Genomic DNA, 27,084 nt, shown 5'->3' on the forward strand with positions numbered 1-27,084 from the left:
AGCAATCCAAACAGGAGCTGAGATGGTGTGAAGGTGATGAAAAAAGAAAATTGGATCTTAGGAGTGAAGTAATACCTGAAAACAGAGACTGAATGGTAAAACCTCAGAGATGATGAGGAGTTTAATGTCTGCTTGTTTAATGTCGGCTTTGTTTTTCCTGGTGGGATGAGCTGCTGCAGCTTGACCTTCTGAGGCTTGTTTAGCTCTCTCTGCTCAAGTTTGCAAGACAGGCCTTGGAGAGACTGATTCAGAAAGCAAGAACACACGAAAATGCAAGCTGGATGCATTCTCGGCGTTTTCCCTCTGTCGGGCACAGCCTGTGCTTCTCCCGAGTTCGATCAACTCGCAGCGAGCGCTGCTGAGCCCGGCTGGAAGCCGCAGGGCAGCTCCCGGGCGGTGGCACCAGCGGCTCCCGGCCGTGCCCTGACCCTGCGGGGCAGCTCCCAGCACCTCCCGGCCGAGCCCAAATCCCGCAGGGCAGCTCCCAGGCGGTATCCGGAGCCCGGGGGGCTGCTGGGACAAACCTGCGGTGCTCCGGAGCCTTTGTCCCCGGGCAGAACGACAGCTCCCGGCGTGCTGCGGAGCGTGGGCACGGCCCCGGAGGCTCGGGAGGCTCGGGAGGCGCGGTGCCCGCTCCGGCCCGGCAGGTGAGAGCGAGCGGCGGGCGCGGCCCCGGGATGGGTTTGGGAAGTTCCCCGGTGGGGAGAGGAGCTTTGGCTCCCCATGCACTAAAGGAAAGCGCTTTCCCAAGGCATCCCGTGTGTCCAAGCCCGCCTCGGGCGCTGTGCTGAAGGTCCCTAATAAATGCCAGGGAGTTAAAGAGTGCGCGGGGCTCCGCGGCTGCTGCTGCTCCACGCATTCCTGACAATGGGAATTGTCCGAGTGTGGGCAACGCGCTGGGACCGCTGGGGACTGAGTGCTGATTTCGGGGACAGGAAGGCCCTAACCTGCATTCCTGGTAGGGGAGCGTGGGTGGCATCCCCAACAGCTGGAGCCAGAGGTAAGGTCCCTGCTAGCTGCACTTACCAGTGCTTATGGAATAAAAACATTAAAAAGTTTTATTTTTTATAAATAAAAAACATAAACCATTTATATTTTATATATATATATATATATATACCGCACACATATAACACATATATATATAACACATCTATAAGATATATATAAAATAAATTTTCGTGTTTTCCATAAAACATGGTTTTGTTTTATTATTAAAATTTCCATAAAATTGTTCTTTCCATAAAATTGTTATGGAAATAACAATTCTATTTAGCCTCGGGAATGTGGCCAGGTTTCCCTGTTTAGTTAAAGTAAGTGGTTTTAACTATTGGCATGTAAATGGTTTTGGTTTGGTTTATTTGCTTATTTCTAAATGGGGATATGAAATCGAGGTTTTTTTATTTATGGATAATTTTGCCAAACCTGAGGATGATTTGCTTGAGTGCTTTATGCATAACTCCCTTTGCTGAACAAGCGTTTTAGGCATGAGAAGAAAACCTTGTAAGTTTAATGCCCATATTTTGTTGCATAACTGAGCAATCTGCAAAGACTAAGCAAATTATGTACTCTGCTCAAGATGGGTTTAGTTTGCCAGAATTCAGTTGGGATTTTGATTGCCCAGGAGTTAAAATATACCATTTTTTGGTATATAACACATTCTATTGACTTAGGCTGCTTTCTCTTCCCTTCTTTTCCTAGCCTAGCTTTACCTTCAATAAGAGGAATTGCCTGGTAATTTTAGGTAAACCTACAAGATAGGATCAGTCTTAGAAGCCAGTGTCTCAGAGTCACTCAGAGAGCCACAAAAGCAGGGTTCATATGTGGATTGGCACTGCTCCCTGGGGATGCTGTGCTTCTCCCCTGAAGCAGATATTGCTCCTGTTTGAAGTAAGCTAAAGCTGAGGCTGGAGTGCACAGATTGCTAATGCTTACTGAAAATCGATGGAAGATAGCCCCCAAAAGCAATTAAGCAGCTTTGAAAATCAATCCACAGTTGAAGTTGTCCAAGGACAGGGATTAGATCTTTGTCAGAGCTGAAGTCTTTGTGGGGAAGGTCCTGGCACAGTGTCAAGTCCGTGGTTCTTTGTTCTACATCTTTTCCTGTCTGAATGCATTTCCAGTCAAAAAATTAAAAAAAAAAATCATTCAATCTTGAGTGAGATTTGCTAAACTCTTCTGGCTTGTTGTTTTTCCCAGAGTTTGTTGTTTTATTTTGTGTGATCATAGCATTGAAGTAAATAATTTGAAATAGAGCATGGTGGGTAATAACCAATGCAGCCAGAATCCACATGCAATTTGTCTGTATGAATTGCCCAAAATAGGCTTTGGATTACTGGGTGTTCTAAAAGACTTTTTTTGCCCTCTGTTGATTTACTGTACTTTAAGTATTTGGTCATTCTGTAGGGCACTACCATTCCTTTCAGCCTGTTTGTTTATCCAGGGTTTCAACAAAGCTTTCAGACCTACCCAGGATTTTTAGGCATCAAATGGCAATGTTTTAATCTTGTAAGCACTGTTAAACAAGCTCAGGCTCCTTAGTGGAAGGACCAATTTGTTCTGAATAATTACAACAGGTAAATGAAAGTGTAAGGGGTAATAATTCTGGAATGGTAATACTCCCAGAAATTCTTGTTGCTTCAGTAATAGTTTGTCAAGTAATTTGTCAGTGCAGAAGTGGCAAAGCAGAGTTGGGGGTGGTAGGGGAAGCACAGCTTATAGCTCTGGGCAAAGTAAATTGATTATCTTACATGTTCCTATGCACATTTCTTGTTGGAGTATTCAAATTCTGTGGCCAGATGAGCAGAGGCAAAGCCTTGCCTTTGTGGGAGAGTGTGCACTATTTCATTGAGCCTGCAAGAGTATTTTCTTCATGCCATGCACAATCCCAGAACCAGGGCAGACTTCTGCAAAGTGCAAGTTCCAAAAGTGGCAAATAGATCTCTAATTACTGTCTAAGTCCCTGAAGAAAAGTCACTTGGAAAGTAGAGCATCTTGCTTCTCTCTGAAGAGCTTTGGTCTGCTTGTAATTAATGTTGAAAATACTTTTTTCCCTTCTGAATACCACTGCTGAAAAAGTCCTGGATTCTTCCTCTGCACACATTATTTTTAATTAAAAGCACCACTGTGTGTGTAAATGGGTATTTACATCAATGGTAAAGCACAAAACATCATCTTCTAAAGTGGCATTTGCTGTAATATCTTGGTCATGCTAGACATGGCAGGATGGCTGGCAGGGATTTGAATATACCCTGGGGTTTATGGCTGGTTCTTTTAAGCAGAATTCTGAGTTTTTATATCTATTTAAGCATGTTGTTGTTGATGAAATGCTTTCTGATTGGCAGGGCTGGGAATATTTTTATGGGAATTGTGGTAGCCATGCTTTGTTAGTTGTTCTCCCTGATAGTGCATTTGCCAGAGAGAAGAAATGACCTGTGGTGATGTTTCTGGAGGGATCCTGCTGCATTAAAGAACAGGAGCTGTTTGCCAGGTTTCCTCCCTGAAAATTGAGCTGTCACCTAACATTCCTCCAGCTTTTGAAACATCTCTGCAGGAGATTATTAGGTGGAATCCATGGGACAAGAAAGGGCTCAGCAAACTTTTGGGTTTTATCGTTTCTTTCTGTCTCAAGCAATTCTCCTCACATTTATTGCACCCAGCAGTCAAATTTAGTTCATCTTGTGAATTCTGTAGTTAGGACACCCAACTCTTGCTCTCTCTGTTTGTTCTGTATCTGCAGCCTGGGTGGGCTTTGCTGTCTGATAGAAAACAAATCTTCCTCTCAGGTAAAACACCCATGTATGATGAATCAAAACCCAAGCTCTGTTGGAGGACCAAGCTCCCTTGGGTGCTTCATCAAGAGTGTTAATTGCTCTCATCTGGTGGGTACAGGTAGTGCATTTTTCTAGGTGAAGGCCATGAATCCAAACAGAACTTAAATATTGTTATTAAGGGAGAGATAAAGTAGCAAGAATTGTTCTTGTTACATGTTTACTCTGGCACATCCTTTTGCTGTTGCAGTTATTTGACAGAAAATGATGGCTACCATCTGTTCCCCTCCTCTGGCATCATTCAAAGTTCCTTTCCTCCTTGGGAATGAAGTTTTTGTACAGAGACAACAAGTTTTGATCTCTTCCTGTTTCCATAGCCACATTTAATATTCCTTTTTCCTTTTGCATTTACAGCTCTAGGCAAAATGAGTTGATTATCTTATATGTTATTTTGCACATTTCTTGCATTGTACTCGGAGAATGCAGGTTTTGTGGCCAGGGAGTCTGGTGTTCCAGAAAAAGAAGGAAATCTGAAATAGGAGATGAAGTAAGGAGTCTCTCATGGAGGTAAGAGGGAGTCAGACATGGTCGAGGAAGGAGGAATTGTGGCATCATAGAAAAAGGAGGAACTGTGGAAAAGTTGGATATCACAGAAGACTGAGGTCATCTCACACTGAAGAAGGAGAAGGTCTCACACATGGGGAAGAGAGAGTCTGGCACCATGAAGGAAGGAGGGAGTCTGGCATCACAGAGGTACGATGGATTTGGACACCTCAGAGGTTAGAGGGAGTGTGGATCCCACATGGAAATGGGAAGGAAGGAAGGATTCCAGGAAGGAATCACAGAGGTGAGAGGGAATCTGCTGTCATAGAGGAAGGAGAGAGTGTTGCACAGAGGTAAGAGTGAGTCTGGCATCAGGAGGAAGAAGAGAGTGACATCATTGAGGAAGGAAGAGAGGGGTTTGACATCACAGGACTGGACATCATAGAGGTAAGAGGGAATGTGGTGTCCTGAAGGAAGGAGGGAGTCTGGCATCGCTGGGAAAGGAAGGAATCATCACAGAGATAAGAGAGAGTCTGACATCACAGAGGAAAGAAATAATGTGATGTCACAGAAAAAAGCAGGAAATCTTCACTACTGGAGGATGGAATCTCATCCTAAAGGTAAGAGGGAGACTGGTGTGACAGAGGTCAGAGGAAGTCTGGCAGCACAGAAGATGGAGGTCATCTTGCACCACAGAGGAAGGAGGGAGTTTGGCATCACAGAGGTTAGAGGGAGTCTCACATCTTGGGACAAGGAGCACATTCTCATGCTGCCCTCACTAATTGGAGTCATGGTGCTAATTTAAATTCACAAGGTGCACCTCATCTGTCTTGCAGTTTGCCAGAAAATTCCTCTGGCAGTCTTTATATTCATCATTTTTATCTCCACACCTTCTTTTAACTGAAGGGTTGTCATGTACTTTGTTCTTATGTACCTCAAACTGCTTGCACTCTTTTTTTTTTCCCTCCTCTAAAGCAGCACATATACATCAATTCTGCATGTTTTAATAATTAAAGGTTTCAGTAACACAGTTTTCTAACAGTGCTAATACAAAAAGCTTGTAAATCTGCTAGCTGAAAAGATCTTTCCCTCCCTGATTCCATGGAAGAATCTTAAGAGACTCAGACTGATGGAAGATCCTGCAGTAAACAGGAGGGGACATGCTGTGCTGTACCACCAAGCAGTTTGGGATGAAAACAAGTCTTATCTGGAGATCAGGGCAGGCAAAACATTGGCAATAACACCATGGCAGGGAAGGAGGGCAACCTTTTACTCTTCACTGCTGGAGGATTTGGTGAAGCTAAAATTAGAGCACAAATTTGCCCTAAGGCCTGAGGAACAATTACCTGGATCTCATTTCCTTATCTGTAATATCTGACTCTTTTGGTTCATTTCCACCTCCTCTGTAAAATGCAGATGCTGGCACAGGGTGAGGAGGTGAACCTCATTACTGCTAGAAACTCTAGTGGAAGGCAAAACAGAACCATGTGCTGCTCATAATTTCTTTTCAGACACTAGGAATGAAATGTTGAGGTAAAGCTCAAGATGTGGTGGCTAAGGATTGTTTTAAAAACTTATTACTGGCATGGTATCTTTCCCTCTCTTAACTGGAAGATGGGATTTGAGAGAGCTTTCAGCTGTGTTCACCCTCCATTGTATGCCAGGCTGTTGTCACTTCTCTGCACCTGTGCAAAAAACCCTGTTCTTGCTGGGATTTGAGGGTCACTAAATAGAGTAAAGGCTGGCTAGGATAAATAAGATAAAATCTTTGCATGATCTCACCTTAATGCATTATTATGGTAGTTTGAACAGCTTTCACCCTTAATTATCATGAACAGTGCTGATTTCTTGGCTTTTCTGTCTGCAGAGTCTGAAACAGAAATTATTGCAGATGGAGAATGTATCTCCTTTCCCCTAAATCATGCACACAGTCATTAGATCACATTAATGGGCATCACACAGATCCCAAGCTGGATTCTGTCAGTTTGTGTAGCCCAAAGTCTTTTTTTAGACTCTTGAAAGAGAGTGGGTTTGTTCAAACATAATAGAAGCAAAATAAGGAAAATTGAGATAAACAAATAATGTTTTTAAGCAGCACAGAATAATGTGTAGGGCATGGCTTTGAAAGAACAAGGAATGTTGCTTAGATATGTGTTCTTGTAAATTGAGTTTCTTTCTCTTAAGAAAGCATGGTGCAGTATTTTAAATAATGCTTGGGGTATGAGCTTTGGCTGGCCAGTGGTTACAGACATTCTGCCCTGGGTGAGGCAAAGTACATAACAGTGAACTTAGTCCCATACCACTTTCCTTTTAGGCTTAGCTAGACTTGGGTCTCAGTGCCTGTGGACTTTCAGTGTAGTACTGGAGAGTTAACAACAGATGGTAACTGTAGGAAAAACGAGGTGGGAATGTGCTCTGTAAGGTGCTCAACCACTCCTCTGGAATAAGGTGCCTCGAAGGACAAGTGCTGTAAGTGCAAGCTCTGGGTGGTGCAGAGGTGTTGTGAGGGTCCCCAGGACGAGGTGAGAGATGAGAATTGACTCCAAGTTCTCAGAAGGCTGATTATAATGTAATGTAATACAAATATAATATTATATAATAAGTATAATATAAAATACATTATGCTATACTATATTATATACTATTACTATATTATACTATATTATATTAATTTTAAAACTATACTAAAGAAAGAGAAAGGAGACATCAGAAAGCTAGAAAGGAATGATAATAAGAACCCGTGACTGACCAGAGAGCCTGGCACAGCTGGGCTGGGATTGGTCATTTAGTAAAACAATTCACAGGCTGGGTAAACAATTCTCCAAATCACATTCCAGAGGAGCACAACATGGAGCAGCTGAAGCTTCCCAGGAGAAGAAATCCTAGTGAAGGGATTTTTCAGGAAATATCACGGTGACACAGAGGGGCACCCCCAGAGCCTGAAGTGGCCCTGGGGCTTGTTCCTGTTGGCCAAGGGACAAAGCAGGTGAAGAGCTGCAGGGCAGCAGTGCCTCAGTGCCAGAGGTGTGGGGTGTTCCTCAGCAGGGGACCCCAGCCCTGGCTGGGAGCAGCATGCCCCACTCCTGGGGGAGGCCTGAGGCAGTGTGACCTCGCTCCTTGCTCAGAGCCTTCTAATTCAGTTCCTTCTGTACTGGTTAATTTCTGATTGTGAACAGTCTAAGGAAAAAAAAAAAGTAAAATAGGATGATATCATCTCTTCCTGCTGTTTGAGATAGCATTGTGTGCCACCTCCCTGTGGCAATAAAAAATGTAAATGCTAAATTTCTTATCGAGACAAGGCAGAAACTCTGTTGGATTTGTATTTCCTGTCTTTGATTTGCTTTGCTTTATTTCATCCCATGCCTGCCTCTCCTCCTCCCCTCCAATGTTAATGCAGCATTCCATGCTCACCTGGGAGATGTTATCACTTGTAGGCAAAGCAATTTCTGCCTTGCTAAGCTATTTTCAAGCTTGTCATGATGCTCCATAAACTGCAGAAATAGGAAGATTTTATTCTATGAGTGACTTGATGGTTTTCTGTCTGTTTCTGGTACAACATGATGGCAGGAATGTGATGCCTGGAGAGGGGAGGTTGAAGCTGTGGGGACTGTGCCATGTCTTAGTTCCTTGTAGGCTATGGCAGTGCTCAGGTACTCTGTTCCATCTGCAATGAGCTTTTTAAGTCCTTCAGTGGGGTTGTTTTTCCTTCAGGTCTCTTGGGAAGAGTAACCTGCAATTGCTGCTCTTTGGGCAAAGCAGGGTGTAAACAAAGGTGCTGCAGCAGAGAGGTGCCTTTCTGGTAAAGCCTGAACTGGGACTTTATGTAAGGGAACAAAAATACACCGAAAAAAACCACTTCCAAGTGGAGCTGTTATTTCTCCTGCAGGGTAATTATTAATCAATAAACCTTGTGTCTCTCAGAGTGTGCCAAGTGCCCTGAGCTGCCTTGCAGTGTGCTGGTAAGCCAGTCCTGGAGAGAAAATGTTATTAACCCTAAAGCATGATTAGCCCTGAAAGCAGCAGAGTCTCACAACTCCTGCCTCAGCCATGCAGCAGCTGCAGTTTTGCCCTGGCAGGGTTTGGTAGCACCCCAAAGCTGTGGGTGTTGTGCATCATTTGTTGCAGCTGGGTGGTGTTTGGGCCAGAAGGCATTTCCAGCATTAAGCTGAAGGTCTGCACAGTTGCTTATTTCTCCAAAAACTTGTTTCAGGTGGATTCTAATGCTGCAAGGCTAAGATGGATGGTTACTCATAGAAGTAGAGGGGGATTTTACCATTGAGCTGCTTCACAGATGACTTCTCTGAAAATGAAGAGCTCTGTTCTCTGGGGCATCTCTTCCTGTGTATTGATGAAGACAAAGCAAGAGACAGGACACAGCTTTGATGTAAATAATAATTGCTCTGTCCCTGATGTTAATGCACAGTTAGGGGACAAATCAAAATGCACAAAGGTGCTGAAAACCAGGAGTGTTTCCAATAGGGAGCTGTAAGATACCGTAAGGAAGTTCTGGGGTTTTCTTGCAAAAGTATTTCATGGCATGTGCTTGGCCTCCTTCAAGAGGAGCTTGGTTTTGGACTATTTACTGGGCCCATTGCATTTTAACATTTTTCTTTGAAAAAGTGTTTTTAAAGCAGCAAACCAAAAGCATTCCTCCTTGAACTCTTTAGGCTAAAAGTACTGTCTAAGGTATTTAAAGTGCTGTCTGCAAACAATATCCACCCTGGGGGTACAGCAAAGTCTCAGAGCCTAAGGACCATGGAATAAATGGAAATATTTCCTTCTAAGGTCTTGCCTTTGGTCACATAAAAAGAGGAGAAAGCCAAACCAAAACATGAACTCCCTTTGAAGCACTCGTTTATAAAGGCATGGTGCCAGTGTGGTTGCCTCAAGAGATTTCAGACAATAAAACCACTGGGACTTTGTTGTTGACATCTCTGAAAAATGAGGGTAGAAAATGGTTCTTGTACCTGTTTGTCCTTCCACGTTCATGGTGCTGTATTGCTACATTGTGGAACAAGCGTTAAGGAGCTGATACCTTCACCACACATCCCAGCAGTGATTAGGGGAGGAAATTCTGGAGCAGGTGCCTCTCAACTGAGGCTGCCTCCTGCTGCTCAAACAACACATGAGAGCTCCAGAGGAGCAGCTTGAATAGTGAACTTGGGAAATCACTGCTCTGAGTGGCCTCCTCTGGGCCCAGGCTGGAGCTGCAGCAGCTCATCCCTCCCAAAACAATCCCCTTGGGTGAGCCGGTGGAGTTCAAACGCTGCTGATGCACTTGGTCCTTCCCTTCCTGGGCACTCACAGAAAAATGTGACACTCTTGGAGCTCTGGGGCCTGTGTTCATTATCATCAGGAATTTTACAGGCACTTTCAAGGCAACTGGGAGAGATTGAATACAGAGAGTCTCTCTGTTAGCAAAAAATAACCCAACCAATATCAGAGGTGGCTTCTTCCAAGTCAGGATGACATCTCATGCAAATCAATTTGTCACCAGCCCCAGCTACCTGCAATGGAAGTCAGGATTCCTGTGAGACCTGAAGCTGGTTTTGGCACTTACTACTGGGTGGTAAACAAGCTCATCGTCCAGTCTGTTTGGAATTCACTGCAAAAAATGGGTGTCTGTTCACACAGCCAGTTCTTTCCACTCATGGTCCAGGGTAAATCCAAAACACACATATTTGCACACAATCCCTCCCTAGGTCTTCTGCTGCAAAAATTCTGCTGTCTCAAGTGTCCTTGAGAGGAGATGGGGGGAGCAGAAATGGTTCTGTAGCTCTGGGTGTGGACATGAGGGTTTCTGGATCATGGAGGGTCAGTTCCTGGGCAGAACAGCTCTGTCTTGGGAGCTGTGTCCCTGTCTCTGTGCTGGCAGGGAGGAATGATGAATCTGACTCCATGTTCTCAGAAGGCTAATTTACTGTTTTATGAAAATATATACTAAAGAATACAGAAAGGATCCTAACAGGAGGCTAAAAAGATAATAATGAAAACTGGTGACTCTCTCCAGAGCCCCGACACAGCTTGGCCCCAATTGGCCAAAGAGTCAAAACAACTCACACCAGAATCCAATGGAACAATCACCTGTGGGTAAACAATCTCCAAACACATTCCACATGAGCACATTAGAGGAGAAGCAAATCAGATAAGAATTGTTTTCATTTTTTCTGAGGCTTCCCAGCTTCTCAGGAGGAAATCCTGGGTGAAGGGATTTTTCAGAGAATGTGAATGCCACAGGCAGGGGCCATGGTGCTGATGCAGCAGGAGCCAGGACAAAGAGAGCTCTGGTTTTGGAGGCAGCCCAGCCTGAACAACAGGGCTGGCACTGACAGCAGCTCTTCTGTTTGCTGGGGAGCTCTGGACTTGGCCAAGGGTTGGGATTTTCTGTGTGGTGCTCACACAATTATGGTGGTGAACCTTTCTAGTCCAGGCATGGCCCCAGCTGGGTTGTGATTTTGGGGAAGCTGCTGGTTTTTTGTCCACAAAGGCTTAGGAGTAGAAATGTTATAAAATGCTGTGGTAGGTATCATTTCTATGTAAAGTGCTCTGAGGTTTCTAGAAGCCCCTCCAGTTGTGCTTTGCAGTAAAATTTAATTGTGCTCAGGATGCTCCTAAACTGCATTGGTTTGTGTGCTGAGGCAAGCTGAAATTGGATAAACTTTTTCATTCTGGGGAGAGTTATGGCCTGGGTGTTGTAAAGGTGGGAAAAAAGTGTTGTCTTGTGCTCCAGATAACATTGTGAAGAAAAACAAGTGGCAGAAATTATGGAAGCACCAATGAAACAAAGAAACAAATCAAGTATTTTCAGTGCCTATCATCCAATAGCTCCAGCCTCTGAGGATTCAGGATTCACTTTCAAAGCTGTAGCACTTGCATGTGTAAAAAATTTTTTTTTCTATGTATTTTTTTAGCTTGTTCTATCTGCACAGTGCCTGAACAAATGTTCAATCTGCACAGATGTTTTATGGGTGCTTATCTTGACTTGTGTTTCTATTTATTTATTTATTTAATTATTTATTGTCAGCCATTAGAAAATTAAACTCAAGAAGTTGACTAAAACATGTCCTGTCACACAAAGGCACTTAAACCATTCCATTCAGTTTCATTCCTGCTCTAATCCTGTGAATTCCTGTTAACTTGTGCTAAAATTCCTGGTTTGATCCAGGAGTAAATTTGGTGCATTCTGAGGACTCTTTGAACCATTCCAGAGCATCAAATTACTCTGCAGCAGCAAAACCAACAAAACCTTCTGGCTCTAGAGAGAATGAAGATGTTCTGGGTCATAAACAATCCTTGCCCTACAGAAGTTTTGAAATACTTGATGTCTTAGTAATTCCCCAGCAAATGAGTGTTTGAAGCATGGCATTCTTTAAAATTATGCATTAAAATGATGACAGTACTGTTCCCCAAACCACCTTACTGAGGTTTCTTACACTTAAAGGCAAGCTTGAAAACATTAATTATTAAAGACAAGTATAAGTGTTTTTTTTACTTGCAGCATGAAACAGTCCAAATATATTCAAGATTATTTTCTTTTCTTTTTTTTTTGTTTTTGTTGGGGTGTTCTGTTTGAAACACAGCAGCCCTGCAGCTGGGTTATGCAGATGTGCTGTGAAATCAGGCTGCTCTGCACCTTGACAGAATTTTATCACTTTTTCTGGCAATGTGATCACATTTTAGAGCGTGGCCTTTTGTTTTCTCTTTAAAACAGTTCACAGGGAGAAGGAAAGGGAAGGTCTGACTGCCCTTTACACTGCTGTTCAAGGGTTGTGCAAATATATCCCTGCTCCACTTCCTGGCTGACTGGGAGGTACAAGGTGGCTGCCCTCACACTGTTGGCTTTTTATTCTGTATGTACAATCTGTCTTACTTTTCTTTCCTGCAGCAGTGGACATGCAAGCCTTGCTGAAGAAATGCTTTGCCCTAGGATTTGTGGGGAATCTAGAACTTTAGAGGAAGAGAAGGCATTAAACGTGAATTTTATGATCGTAATTATTATGTTATATTTATATCATATTTACATTATAATGACTATTTAATTGCCACATTATCCCTTTAACTTACTTGGAGCTCTGTTTTATCATGTGTCTTTTATTTAAAACAATTCTTCCTCATTTGGGCAGGTTGAAACATTCTGTTTCAGAAATTTCACAGAAGGATTGGTATCCTGTGAGTGCCAGAACATCCTGCAGCTGGAATCCTGTCTGAAAAGGGAAAAGCCTTCACCAAGGATGTGTGCCTCTCTGAGCTGACTGGGCTCACCAGAGTTCTGTTCTTCTCTTGCAGGCATTATGCTGCTCGAGGTGTTCCTGGTACTGGGGACACTCCTCATCTACTTCTTCTTTTCCAAGAAGAATGAAGAGACACTGCCCTTCAAAGATGGGTGGTGGGGCAGGGGACAAAAGCCTGTGACCAAAGAAGACTCCAGTATTAGGCCATTTAAGCTGGAGACTGCAGAGGAAGAGCTGAGTGTAAGCAAATCTCTGTGCTGGGGGAAGGGAAGGGAAGGGAAGGGAAGGAAGAAAGGGCCAAATGATGTAGAATGTTTGGAAGTAATTTTTAAATTGAACCAACAGAGTGCCAGTGATGTCCAGGTCTTGGGGGAAGGGATTTTTCAGTACTTCAGAAGATAGGTATGAATAGGCAGATCTCACTGTATAATTTTGTTCTCAGCTGGCTCCTGCATGATTGCTGGTAAATAAACCTACTCTGCAAAGCCTAATAAACATAAAAATCATATTACAGATTACTCAACTCTGTTTTTCTGTTTGTGCATTTCCCTCAGTTTGTGTAGACCAGAATAAGAACAATGTCTTGTTTTTCCCCCCTTTCTTTCCAAAGCAATTACAAATACCTCATTTTCTTGACTGCTTTATGTTTGCAGCTGTGTTGGATGCTGATTCTTCTGTAATTAATAGTCTACTTTGGTCAACACTAAATTACTGGGGTAATTACAGTAAACACATACGTAGCAGAATTTGTTGCATAGAAAGATTTTGATTGTGTGTGTTTAAGGCAGGGATTGAACAATTTCATAGATCTTTGTGGAGTCATGGTTCAAACAATACTCATGGGATTGCTCACATTATTAACTTATAATAGATTCCTAATTTCTCAGCAAGGCCTGGGTTCTTTAACACTTTGCTTACCCTTCTTAGTAATATCAAAAGACATTGCTCTCCATTCTGCTTTCCCCTTACACTGCAAACACTAAGATGGATAATTTCTAACTTTAAAATGATTGAGCAGGATTAGATTTCCAGACCTGCCTTTCAGCTGCTCTGTGGCTCTGTTTGCAGTAGGAAGGGGCTCTTGGCTGTCCTTCCCTGCTGAGTGATTTTGGAGTGATCTTGCAATGTCACCAGCATCCTCTGAAGTGCAGTGGGAAGGTGACTGATTGGCAAACTTAAATTTCAGTCTGGTTTCACCAACTTTCTGTCTGTGCAAAATCCTTCTGAATGTTTCCTGATGAAAGACCTCCCACCCCCCTGAGTTTGGGAAGGAAAACAAAAGGTTGGGAAGGAAAGCAAAAGGTTGGGAAGGAAAGCAAAAGATTTGGGCCAGATCCAAGCAGTGATTGTGAGGAAAGTACCCAGGAAAGGCAGCAAGAGTTACCTCTCGCAGCCCCAGCGGTGCCAGCAGAGCAGCTTGCCCTCCGTGGTTCTCAGCCTGGCAGCCAGGTTAGGCAGCCCTGCAGAACAAAGGCTGAGAACAGCTGGAATGGAAGGGGAAGGAGGCCACCTGCAGGAGGAAAAAGAACTGGAACAGCTGATCGAGCGTCAACAAAAGGCACAGTTGTCTAATTAGAGATGTTATTTCCATTGTTCTCGTTTCACGTGAGGATAACTAGAAACCACACACAGCCCAAGACAGCAGACACAAAGGGCTTTTAATGTCTCTTCTCTCTCTCTTTCCCTGTAGGATTTATTTAGGAGACTGGACCAGGCTCGATTCACTGAGCCACTGGAGAACAGCTGCTTCCATTATGGAACAAACTCTGTGCACCTCAGGAAGGTTGTGTCCTACTGGAAAAACCAGTTCAATTGGAAGAAACAGGTTGAAGTCCTCAACAAGTACCCACAATTCAAAACAAAGATTCAAGGTGTGTTGTTTTTTCCCTTAAAACACAACCAGCAATAGATAAATTTTTCTGCAAGGCAGCTTGGTGGGAAGAAGGCTCTGGTTGTGTCACATGGCCTTCCCTCCCTGGCTGCCATAGTCTGGATCCTTGGCATCACTGCTGAAGGAGCAGGGAACTCCTTGGGGTTGTAACTGAAGCCTTCAGGACAAGGAATGACAAATGGAATTCCCTGTGCATGAGCAGCCTGTCAGCTGGTGTTAGAAGGAGCCAAGCAGGAGTGTTTGGAAGCAGAAGTGGATCTTAAGCTGTACACATGTTCCCTGCCTTGCATGCAGCCATGCAAAAACTGCCACAGATGCCTCCTCATGCTCTGTGGAGCTGCCCAGATGCTGCTGTCACAGTGAAGCCATCAGCCTGGCAGCCCTCCTCAGCCTGGCAGGGCAGATGTGCTCTGCTGCACCTCTTCTAGCATTCCCAGGCTTGGGAGTGCACAATGCCTCTCCCCTGGGGTTGATGTGCTGCCAGCTGTGAGGGAATGGTTTCTCTTCCTTCATTCTTTCCAAAGAGTTCATTCAGCCAAGGTCTGCTGGTGCTGGAGCTTGGTCAGGCTGGGCTTTTTAAAATGCCTGATTTAGGGTGGTTCTTGGGTCCAGTTGTAGGTGTAGAGCACAGCAGGCAGTTGTCTCCCATGATGGCAAAATTTACCCCTAACAGGGTGTTTTGTTCTGTTCTTACTTGCACCCATAATTGTGTGTTATTTCAAAAGGTGCAGTTTGCCATGGTATTTTAAATGGATTTGGGACAATAAATGGTGCTACATAGTGGTTAGAGCTTAAAGCACTTATTTAAATGATGGTCAGTGCTGAAAAAGATAAAACCAGAAAGTCTTCCCTTGAAAAAGAAGAAAAAAGCACCGTCTGAGACAAGAAAGGGAGGAGCAGCTAAGGACAATGCACTATGTATAGCAAGGGGAAGGGAAATTTCAGTGTTGGGAAAGATTACAGAGAGCAGATATGAAAAGACAAGGTCAAACATGCTGTGTATCAAATTCCTTCCTTCTGTCATCACTTGAAAGCTTTTCAGAGAGTGCAGAGATTCACAGAGGTGTCAAGGATGGGGAAATCTCTAAGGCAGTGAAAGACGGTGGGATTGCTGGTGAACTGGAGTTGATGTGAGTAAAACAAGCTTAAATACATCAAGAAATGAGGAATTCAGGGAACAAATTCCTGTTTCCTGGAAAACAAAGCCCTGAGTTAGTTCGAAGAAGAGCAGCTCACCTGAAGCAGGTAGTGCAATGCTGTGTGAAGCTTCCTGCTGGGAAGAGTCAAAGTGGAAACCACACTGCTGATTTTACCTTTTCCTGATCAAACTGGAGACTGGTACCAGAACAGAGGTTCCTGGTTTGGTTTATTCACTTAAAGAGATACTGAAAGCTTTGGACAAAGGGTAGGAAAGAACTATAAAAACGAATACTTTAACTCTCTTTTAGCGAGGCATAAAATCCTTAATTTGGCATGATTGGTTTATCAGCAGTAAAGATGTGTGACCTGATTACAGGAGGCTTCCACAGACAGAGAATATTTAGTGAAGGCTTTTAAAATTCCTTTTGTGCAGCATTTAGAGTCAGTGGCTGGGCACAGATGCCAGACATATTCAAATGGAAAGTAAGGCATGCACAAAACGAGGAAAGTGATTCATGCCCCCAGACAAACAGCTGCACCTTGTGATGGATTCCCTATCTTCTCGTGGTGCCTTCAAGCTGCAATTGCAGGCCTTTCAGGAAGAAAAATCTCTGGCTGGCTGAAGCCTATCCTGTGCCATGAGGGGACATTTGGGTAAAATTTAAGGGCACTTGGACTAAATGATGTAATTGTCTCCTCTGCCTGTAAGCTGGGTGAGTCACTGTGTTACCGTTGGTAGATTGCTTCACTCCTATGTCTTAATTTGCCAATTTATTTTAAAACAGAAATAGCTAACCTCATTTGGCTGCTGTGATGCTCAATTGCCCATTATAAAGTACTTTAAGGTCCTTGGATAAATGTATCCAGAGAGGTGCACCAAAAAAAAGGACTGGAAAAAAGCTTTATTCCTAATCTGTTCTGTGATTAGTTTCAGTGTCACGGTAAATTTGGGTGTGCTAATTAATTATTTTATTTTTACAGGCATTGATATCCATTTTGTTCATGTAAAGCCTCCTCATTTGCCTGAAGGCCAGGCTGCAAAGCCACTGTTAATGGTTCATGGTTGGCCTGGCTCATTCTATGAGTTTTACAAAATCATCCCTCTCCTGACGGATCCTGCGAGCCACGGCCTGGGGGATGAGCACATCTTTGAAGTCATTTGCCCATCTATCCCTGGTTATGGCTTCTCAGAAGCACCCCACAAGCAAGGTATGACACAGCAGAAGAAATTGAGCCACCACAAGCCCAGTATCAAAGTGAGGCAGCTTCGGTTAGCAGAACAGCAACTCCTGTTCCACACTTCTTGTTTTCCCAGTGAGGAAACAGAGATCCTGTGTGTTGTGTGGGATGAGGGACAGAAGGGGGTGACTTCAGGTGGCATCACTGGCTAGTTCCTGGAGCAATGAAGTTACAACTCAAGAGTTGTAATTGTATCCATGAATTATCTGTGAGTGAGCAGGCAGGGTAAATTTAATTTATTACTGTTCCTTTTTGGTGTTTTGCATCCATATTCGACAGCATTGTACAGGTAGGTGAGAAGGAAGAGTTGAAACAAAGCAGTTCATGTGTCCACATGGCAGGTTGTAGCCAAATACCTCCTTGCTCAGCTTGTGCTCTGAGTTATACAAACACAAACTGCAGCAAGTTGAGGCAAGGTAGTGTTTAAAGTGACACAGATTTTAGTGTTTAATTCACGTGCAGATGTGGAGAAGGTTGGGTGTGGTGTTTCCTGGGACCCCAGGACGAAGGAGGAATGAGAATCTGACTCCATGTTCTTAGAAGGCTAAATTCTATTCTATTCTATTCTATTCTATTCTATTCTATTCTATTCTATTCTATTCTATTCTATTCTATTCTATTCTATTCTATTCTATTCAGAAAGGATACTCATAGAAAGCTTAAAAAGATACTAAAGAAAAACTCATGACTCCTTCCAGAGCCACACAGCCTGACTGTGATTGGTCATTAAGTAAAAACAATTCACATGTTGGATGTGAAACTATCTCCAACCACATTCCAAAGCAGTAAAACACAAGAGAAGCAATCAGATAATTACTGTTTTCATTTTCTCTGAGGCTTCTCAGCTTCCCAGCAGAAAAAATCCTGGAGAAGGGATTTTCTAGAAAATGTGACAGTGACAGTTGGGTTTGCTTTTCTCTGCTTCCCTGGCTTTAAGTATCTGCTTTAGTATCTGAGTATCTTTTAACTGCTTTAAGTATCTGAGTATTAAGTGTTTCTATTTTAAAAACATCTTTTGTGACTGAATTGGACAACTGAGTCAAGAGTACTGACTACCTTTTAGTTTGGTGCATCAGCAATTCACTGATGGATTTTATTAAAAAAACCCACAATTTTCATGATCAGCATTCAAAGCAGTGGAGAGGTCTGCAACAAAGGCTGGAGTTTGTCCTCCTTGGTTTCTGCTTGCTGTCTGTGCTTGGATGCTGAGCAAGGGCTTGCATACAGTCAGGCAAGGAGAAAGGGACCTGTAGCTTTTGAGGAGCTGGAACATTGCCTTGATGTGGAGAACCAGTGCTCAGGGTCAGAAGTGTGGGTGGAATTAATGCAACCAAAGTGTTCTTTCCTTTAAATGCAGACTTCAATTCCGTGAGTGCTGCTTCTGTTTTTTATGAATTGATGCTCAGACTGGGGTTCAATGAGTTCTACACCCAGGGAGGTGATGCTGGCTGGCTCATCTGTACCAACCTGGCCCAGATAGCACCCAGGTGAGTACCCCCTTGGTGCAGCTCTTCTACTCTGTGAATAGCTATTTCCTGTGTGCTTGGGAGCTCCTGCCCAAGTCCTCGCTGTGTAGGTGTGGCATTCATGTTCTCTGAAAAATCCCTTCACCCAGGATTTTTCTCCTGGGAAGCTGAGAAGCCTCAGAGAAAAAAGGAAAACAATTCTTGTCTCATTTGCTTCTCCTGTGTTGTGCTCATGTGGAATGTGTTTGGAGATTGTTTACCCACAGGTGATTGTTTCACTGTATTCTGGTGTGAGTTGTTTTCATGCTTTGGCCAATTGGGGCCAAGCTGTGTCAGGGCTCTGGAAAGAGTCATGAGTTTTCATGATTATCTTTTTTAGCCTTCTGTAAGTATCCTTTCTGTGTTCTTTAGTATAGTTTAGTTTAGTATTCTTTAATATAATATATTATCATAAAATAATAAACTATCCTTCAGGGAACGTGGATGCACCAGATGCATCCACGTTCAGATCAGATCAGATCAGATGCATCATTCCTCCCTTCATTGGAGCACCCCACACATACAATTTGTAGTTTCTCCCTTTGGTGCTCAGTGTTAAGCAAAGATCCAAAATTACATAACTTTAATTTATATTCAATGTTTTTTCTTTCAAACAGCTGTGCAGCAGTTTGGTAGTGGCCTCACTAAGGTCTGGAGTGGAACAACTACTTGTAAAATAAAAAAAAGGAGGATTTGTGGCTTACTGTCCTGGAGTGTGTGCTGATTACTGACAGTTGTCCCCTTGACTTGTCATTTTTGTGTGAAAAGCCATTACAAAGGGCAGCTGAGGTCATGATGTAATTAACAGGCTGAAATTCAAGTATGTCCATTCCTGTTAATAACATTTTAAACATCACAGGCCACAGCACCAAGCCTGCCAGAGTTCAAGAAGCATTTGGGCAACAATCTCAGGCACATGGAGTGGTTTTTGGGGCTGCCCTGTGAAGGGCCAGGAGCTGGACTTTGATGATCCTTGTGGGTCCCTTCCAATTCAGGATATTCTATGATTCTAAATACACCAACTTTGAACTTTTGTTAACTTTTTGGTAACTTGTGGTTTGTTTTTTTTTTCCTTTAGCCATGTGAAAGGTCTCCATTTAAACATGGTCATGGTTTCGAAGCTGGGGCTGTCTCACCTGCTCTCCATCCTGCTGGGCCAGTACTTCCCAGGGCTCTTTGGATTCCAGGATGAAGATGTCAGGAGGATGTTCCCCTTCCTGAAGAAATGGCTCTACAAGATCTTGTCTGAGTCTGGCTATGCTCACATACAGAGTACAAAACCAGATACTGTTGGTAAAACAAACAAAAATTACTCCACAACCTTTTGTGAGCTAGGGATACCTAAGTCTCTTCACTTTAGTTGTACTTTCATAGATACAAAATGTACTGCTTAAAATATGCAGAAAATAGGGGGATTTTGCAGTGTATCTGCATATCCACACTGAGCATGCTCCAAGTGCCACTGACCTCATTTTCCAGTATTCATAAATAAAATAGATTGTTTAATATTTTTCCATTTCTGCTATCACTGGGGACTGTAACTCCATTTCAAATGCAGCTCTGCTGAGAGCAAAAAATAATTTCTTCTCAGAGAATAGATCACATTCAAGTAATGTAAACTACAAGAAGCTTTTAGCTGTCTCAGCACACAATGTAGCTTATTTATTATAGTGATAAGTAATACCTGAGAAGTAAAATCAAATTTCACTTTCACTCATTGTTCTGAATCACCTGCAGACTTTCAAGGAAAAAAAATTGTAGCTGTGAATGTTCTTTCTACATGAGCTAGTCACTCAGATGGTTTAACTGCTTAAAGTATCTGAGTATTAAGTGTTTCTATTTTAAAAACATCTTTTGTGACTGAATTGGATAACTGAGTTAAGAGTACTGACTACCTTTTAGTTTGGTGCATCAGCAATTCACTGATGGATTTTATTAAAAATATAGCTAAGGGAAATATTTCTTAATGGTTTTCCATAAGCTTACCTACAGAGGCAGGCATGTTCTTAAAATGTCTAGGCAAAAGGATAATTGTATGGATTTAAAAAGATTTTGCTTCTGTTAAGTTTTGGGTTCTAAAAATTGTCAGTCTTTTGTGCTTTAGGAAAGAGAAGGGAGCTGGTATCTGAAAGAAGCCTGAGCCATGCTCCTTCTCAATCAGAATTCTGGCTGATTCTTGTCCTTACCAGTCAAGTGTGTCTGTCAGAGCAGACTGGGAACCAGCAGCCAGTTCATGCTTTGGGGGCTGGAGCATTTCTGCAGTTCTCCTAAGCACAAAGAAGAGAGGATCAGGGCAGTGGCAGGTTCCTAAAGGGGGAAAAACACTCTGAAGAAATTTCTGGAAGGAATGCCTACATTCCAAGTGCTCTGAGGGTCAATGTCAGTTTTTCTCTATGTAGACAGATGCACTCTACTCACAGTGAGTAGCTGAGAACAGGCTTGTCATGTCCAGCACATCTGCAAAGTGCTCAACAGAACTTTTTCAAACACTTGCTATTTCAGTTATCAATAGTAGTTGCTTAATAATTGAAATCCCACTGTCATGTTCAAATAGCAATTGCTGGTGAACTTGTGCCAGCTGCAGTGTTGGGCACCTTCCTGGAAGGCAGGGTTGCAAGGGTGGAACTTCAAATTCCACCTAATTCCCACATTCAACTTCAAAGCTGTTCCCAAGGAAGTTGCTGTTCCTTGGGAACAGCTTTTTCTCATGTTTTACTGAGAAGCTGGGACAGTTTACAGTCCCTGTATTTCACAGCACTAGGATGTGTGATCAAAGTTCCAAGTGCAGGTGTGTTCCTTCTGTCCAAGAAAAGCAAACTATAAAATCTGTCTGAAGGCTTGTTCTACATGAAGGCATTTGCTATTGCTAATTCAGAAGATGGGCCATTTAGTAGAGCCTTGCTGTTCCTTAATGACTTTCTAATAATCCTTAAAATGTTTTTGCTGTTAGATAATGCTGCAAATCCTCCTGGTCATGTGTAGGCATGTGGGGTTTGGCTCTGTAATGCTGTTTAATACATGACAACCTCCAGATTAATGGAAGCAAACCCTCCTTGGCACATAGAGCTTAATCTTATTAGCTTACCAGAAAAAAAGAAAAGCCAGCAGAAATCCAATACTGTTCCATCAGTTCAAAAAACATTCAGTATGAGCTAATGTGAAGCCTGCTCATTTGCAGACACTTCCAGTTTATGATTTGGCATTAAATGGCTCCAACTCATTGTACTATTTGATTTATTTAAGAGAGCAGCTGATGGAACAGCTTTGGAAGGTTACATCCCCTATATTATAACAGGCAGCTTCTCTAACACTCTTAAGTTCTGTAGTTGGATATCAGTTACAGGTAAATTTTCCTCCTCCTTTACAGGCTGTGGTTTGAATGACTCTCCTGTGGGACTGGCTGCATACATCTTGGAGAAGTTTTCTTCATGGACAGATATGGAATTCCAGAATCTAGAGGATGGAGGACTAGAGAGGTAAGCCCTTTCTCCCCTGCCATTTTGCATGAGGTGACTAAGCCCAGAGTCACAGCTGAAGAGGTTTGTCTGAAGTGGTCACCTCACACCTCAGGGAGCCTGGAGTGACCACAGCTCGTGCTGCACTCCAGCACACAGAGAGGCAAACAGGCCATGCAGGCTGATGGATTCCCTTCCCACTTCCATCTCCTAGAAAAAAAAACACCCTGCAACTCCTGGATATTAAAAACTGACTTATGTGGAAGAATCTCATCAGGATTCACAAAACCCAAAAGTTTAACCCACATTAAGATGCTGGCAACTCATGATTCCTTGTAATACTAACAATTAACTCCCTGTGGATTGGCTTTGGATAGATTGTTACAGCTTCATCTACCAACCACTTGCTGATAAAGGATTATGTTTACTGTGCAGCAGAAACCAGAGCTGAAATCCCCTTTGAGAGCTACCTGGCAGGAATGGAGAGAGGGGGCATGCTATGGAAAGCAGATTTGCATGGAATGTTTGCCCTGCATACAGCTAATAACTTTATATGAAACATGCACTGTTTACAGCACATGTTGGTGTGTGAGGACTCACAGTAGCATTTCAGATTATCATTAATAAATGGCACAAGCTGCTGCATGTGCTGTTCTGCTCCCACCCTCCCAGTCTGTGGACAGGAGAGACAGCCATGCTGGAGCTTAAGGTGCTTGTTGAAATCTCTTGTATTTGCTTTTTATCTTGTATTTGTTTTATATCTCTTGTATCTGGGGTTCCCAGATGAAGGGAGGAAATTATGAATCTGACTCCATGTTCTTAGAAGGCTAATTGATTATTTTATGATACTAGAATATAATAAAGAATACTAAATTAACTATACTAAAGAATACTAAAAGGACACACACAGAAGGCTAAAAATATACTAATGAAAAATTCATGACTATTTCCAGAGCTTTGACACAGCTTGGCCTGATTGGTCATTAAGCCAAAACAATTCATATGAAACCAATGAAACAATCCCCTGTTGGATAAACAATCTCCAACCACATTCCAAAGCAGCAAAACACAGGAGAAGCAAAGGAGATAAGAATTGTTTTCCTTTTTCTCTGAGGCTTCTCAGCTTCCCAGGAGAAGAATCCTGGGCAAAGGGATTTTTCCAGAAAAAATGACTGCCACAGAATCTGCCCTCCATGTAGGAGTTAAAATGTGACTTCCCAGTTTGTGTCTGAAAGCTTTTAGCATCCTTAATTGGTCACTGGCAGACGGAGGGGGAGTAATAACTTCACCTCTCCACTCTTAACCACTACTTATTTCCTATAATTTTTTTTTTCCTTACAACCAAACCAAAGCCAAATCCCTGCTGAAGTGATGTAAATCAGTTTTCAGTTCTAATTAAGCAGTGTCTTGGGCTTGCCTTTTCAGGAAGTTCAGCCTGGATGACCTGCTCACCAATATCATGATCTACTGGGTGTCAGGCTGCATCGTCTCCTCCATGCGTTTCTACAAAGAAAACCTGCAGAAGGGGATAGGCACACAGAAACATGAAAAGTAAGTGTGGCTGCTTCTCTCTCAATATTTTGCCCTGATTTTATTTTATAGTTGCATGCCTTATAGATTGCTGAATGCTGAGGAAAACCACTGCTCTCTCACAGTATTCCTCTGCAAGACAGACCAGGTAGTTGATGTACTGTGCTGCACTTGCAAAACATGGTGCTTAGGCAGGAATCCTGAGCACTCAGTGAGGAGATCTGACTGGAGGCACTGCTTGAGGGCCTCCCATTCATGGTGTAGCCATGTAGTTCCCCATTTTATTTCAGTTACTAAATCAGTCTGTGACTGAGTCACACAGTCAGTTTTGTTTAGTTTAGTTGGTTGTAGTTTTAGTACTTTCCTGGACACACTTTGCCTGTTTCTGCAGAAGGCTTATGTCCTTCCTTTGGAAGCAACTTCAGCCTGCTGACACACTGCATCCTTGAGAAGTCAGTGAGACTGATGTTCCTGCTGCTGCTCAAACTCTTCATGTAGCAGCTTGGTTGCATGTACTTGTGTCAGCCTGAGTATGAGTGAAGGCTTAAACCTGCCCTGAGGTATTTGCACCCACAGCTTAGTGCCATCCTATTCATTTAGCTGTGAAGTGATGCTCCCAGGAAGCTGACTCAGTTCCTGAAGCTGTTGTGGCTATGCTGTGGGCAGGATCTTGCTCTGGTTCTGCCTGCATTGGATGAGCTGTGTGAGCTAAGTGCCTAGAGGACTGAGTCTCAGAGTCTTGAGTAAAGTTCTGACCTCAGCTTTCCAGTGCCTACGTGCCCAGCACTTTTTCTATGCACATTTTAAAGTCTGTCACTTCTGACAATGCAGCTTATGTGTATGGGATACTCAAACCTAGAAAATGTGCCTCTTAGAACAAGCACAGATCATTCACACCCCTCAAATCCAGTTTCTTCTTAATGTGAAGAATGTTTTGTAGTGTACATTTGTGCCAGTTTAAAGGAAGAGCCATTTTACAAGGTATAGTTCCACATATAGAAATGTTGCTTCTGAACTAGTCTAGATTATCCTCTCTTCTCCCCCCTTATTAAGTAATTATTCTCCTACCTACCCTCCAGTTGTCCTGCCAGGCTTAGCATATTTGAGTGGTTATCTTCTGTGTAAATCTTTCTCCAGCTCTTATCAAATTGTGTGCTTGCCCAGCAATTTGAGCCCTGTGTGCAGCAAGAGGAAATTTGCTGCCCACCACCTCCTAGGGCTCTCCTCTCCCTTTCCATGCTTCTGAACCCTATGCCCTGGATCCCCTGCAAAATTTCCTTAGTATCACTGTGTGCAAAAATAAAAGAGATGTTTTTTCCTCAGGAATTAGAGTGTTGTCTTCAGTTTTAGGATCTGGAAGTCCAATTTTTAATGCCTAACAAGAGTGTGCCCAACAGTTCAGGAACATTTCCTTGGGACTTTTGATTTGTTGCAGATTAAAGTGTTTGGAAGATTACAGTGATTCTCTCTCCTCTCTCAGGCTTACAGTACAGGTACCCACTGGCATTGCTGCCTTCCCTAATGAAATCCTGCACATACCCCAGGCTTGGGCCAAGAAGAAATACACCAACATTGTCTCCTTCCACTTCATGCCTCGGGGTGGCCACTTCGCAGCTTTGGAGGAACCTGAACTTCTTGCTAAAGATATTCTGCAGTTTGTTGACAAAGTAGAGAAAGAGCAACTCTGGAAAAAGAAAGGGGAATAACTTCCCTAAGAAACAGCAGGGTAATTACTTTTAGCTTAGCACATGTACAGGGCTTACTAAGTCTGCTGTAATCCATGTAATTAGATCTTATTGTTGACCAGATGTGAGCAAGGACAGAAAGAAAATTACAGTGTATACTGCCATGGGGACCAACAGATTTTGGGCTGTTTTTTTTGTTGTTGTTGTTCAGCTAGGCTAAGAAAGTAGCATGAAAAGTGCTTGAGTATCTTCTGAAACATGTTGTGTAGTATTTTTGACTCTTGCTTTGAGATTAAAAAATAGACCTCACAGCTACCAACGTACCTAGTAACAGTAAAATTGTTATGAAAGGCTTTTTTTTTATGGCACGAGTAAAATTTGAGTTGCTGTGAGTATGAAGTTCCTAACATAAAGAGTAGGGAGCAGCCTGGCAGGACCTAACTTGCATGAGTGCAGCAATCAATCAATCAGCATTGATGAGCTACAGTATCTTTAAACTGCCTTCTGCTGGCTGCCTTTCTCTTCCACCCTGGGCTCCAAAGCAGCTTCCTGGCTGTAAAGAAGCTGGACTGCCCTGTGCCAGGCTCCTGGGATATGTGAGGAGCAGCTGAAAGACACAGGTGCCTGTAGCTCAGCCCAGGAGGTGGGGCTGGATAGGAGTAATTGCAGCCCCAGCTATCTCTGTACTGAATTTGTACTCTTAAATCATAGCCCTAGGTAGGCTCAACACACTGTGGCTTTGCACTGCTTTGGCAGGGTGTTATAAATAACTCTTGCTAAAGAATAAAAATATTATTAATTCAAAATTAAAAGGAAAGTGAATTAAAATTTTTAATATTTCCTGTGTGGTTCTTTTAATTCTTTCAACAGCTGAGATTTTGCTTGGTACCAGCTAGGAGAATCATCAGCTCAGAACCTATCAATTCTGTACTCCATCTGTCACAGAGGTCAGATTGAAGGCAAAGTGCTCAAAGAAAATTGAAGGGCTGCGTGGCTTTACCAGCTCCTGTCCCTAGTGTGTGCAGCTGAACTTCACACAGGTCTTAAACCATCTCCAGATGACTGATTTCAGTGTGGTTTTGTTCTTCAGTCACTTCTGATGTCCTTCTCTACTTCTGAAAGCACAGGGAAATACAATCTCTCTCTAACACTTGCATGGATTAGTATTATTTCAAAATATTAATTGAAATGGAAGCTAAGATCAGAAGCTCAGCAGATCAATGCTTCATCCCACAAGGCTTTGGACTCAAGCATACCACACAGTTTGTTTCACAGGAGGCAATGGACTCTCCTGCCAGGCACATTCAAATCCTAGTGCTGAGAGCCACCATTACCAACCCTGACAGAAAATCATCAGGGCAGATAGGCTGTGGACCAGCCTTGATCAGTTTTCTGAGCAGAGATGAGACCTCTTCCTCCCTTTCCCCTGCCTGCTGCACCTGGGTGCTGGTAGAGAAAGGCAGAGGAACTCTCAGATCTCCCTGCTAGATTTGATCCTCAAGCTGTTCTTCAGTTAAGACAGCTACTTTCTTCCACAACAGTAGTGAACACTAATTCCATGCTAACTTGGAAAGGCTTTCATTCAGTCAAAACTTGTCTTCACATTTGTAAAATGGTGTGTGATGCAGGCCAGTCTGTTCTGAACACTCTGGAAGAAAACACAGAATCATTCCCTTTGAAATGGACTCTCCATGGAGAAGAACCTCCCCAAACTTGTTTCAGGAGCACCATGGTGTAAGAGAGATTCTTACTCAGGAGGAATTGGCTCACCTCTGACAAGAACAGCTGCTACACCCTGCACACCCTCCTGCACAAGTCTGTCCTGCCTTGCTCTGCACACCAGGTAATTTTCTTCAGGGTTTGATAAGCTACTGTCTGAAAGAGAGACAAATCTGGACCTAAAAGGTCTAGATTTTAGGAGCTTAAAAATTATAATTAAATACCTGATCTATAGCAGAGTTTGTTCTGAACTTTTATGTCACTTTTCAAACCTTAAGCCCACAGCTATCAGCAGCTGTTACTCATCACATACTTACTTACAGTTAGAGAAAAATGCAGTGAAATGCTATGACAAAGTGAAAAAGCATGAAATTAC

The 27,084-nt window shown here is 42.9% G+C and overlaps 1 protein-coding gene across 5 annotated transcripts; it reads left to right on the forward strand.

Annotated features, from left to right (window-relative positions):
* The first annotated feature begins 413 nt into the window (after positions 1-413).
* On the forward strand, positions 414-25,831 carry EPHX1 (epoxide hydrolase 1). Of its 5 annotated transcripts, none has more exons than XM_018918162.3 (9): positions 414-647; positions 12,600-12,784; positions 14,235-14,415; positions 16,557-16,784; positions 18,172-18,301; positions 19,398-19,612; positions 21,687-21,795; positions 23,200-23,325; positions 24,785-25,831. In XM_018918162.3, the coding sequence occupies exons 2-9, from the start codon at positions 12,605-12,607 to the stop codon at positions 25,008-25,010; spliced, it is 1,395 nt and encodes a 464-aa protein (XP_018773707.1). In that variant the 5' UTR covers positions 414-647; positions 12,600-12,604; the 3' UTR covers positions 25,011-25,831. The 5 variants fall into 5 exon arrangements, with proteins under 5 accessions (XP_018773707.1, XP_018773708.1, XP_018773710.1 ...); XM_018918163.3 differs by lacking the exon at positions 414-647 and adding an exon at positions 6,622-6,835; XM_018918165.3 differs by lacking the exon at positions 414-647 and adding an exon at positions 6,622-6,782.
* The last annotated feature ends 1,253 nt before the right edge of the window (positions 25,832-27,084 follow it).

This window comes from Serinus canaria, chromosome 3, assembly GCF_022539315.1.
Source record: "Serinus canaria isolate serCan28SL12 chromosome 3, serCan2020, whole genome shotgun sequence".
In the NCBI taxonomy this organism is placed as follows: Eukaryota; Metazoa; Chordata; class Aves; order Passeriformes; family Fringillidae; genus Serinus; species Serinus canaria.

Bases quoted from the DNA above. Each gene is read 5' to 3' on its own strand.
- EPHX1 (XM_018918162.3), top strand. From the start codon at position 12,605: ATGCTGCTCGAGGTGTTCCTGGTACTGGGGACACTCCTCATCTACTTC. The intron at 18,302-19,397 runs GTGAGTACCCCC...TTTTTCCTTTAG, and splicing joins CTGGCCCAGATAGCACCCAG to CCATGTGAAAGGTCTCCATT. The intron at 19,613-21,686 runs GTAAAACAAACA...CCTCCTTTACAG, and splicing joins TACAAAACCAGATACTGTTG to GCTGTGGTTTGAATGACTCT.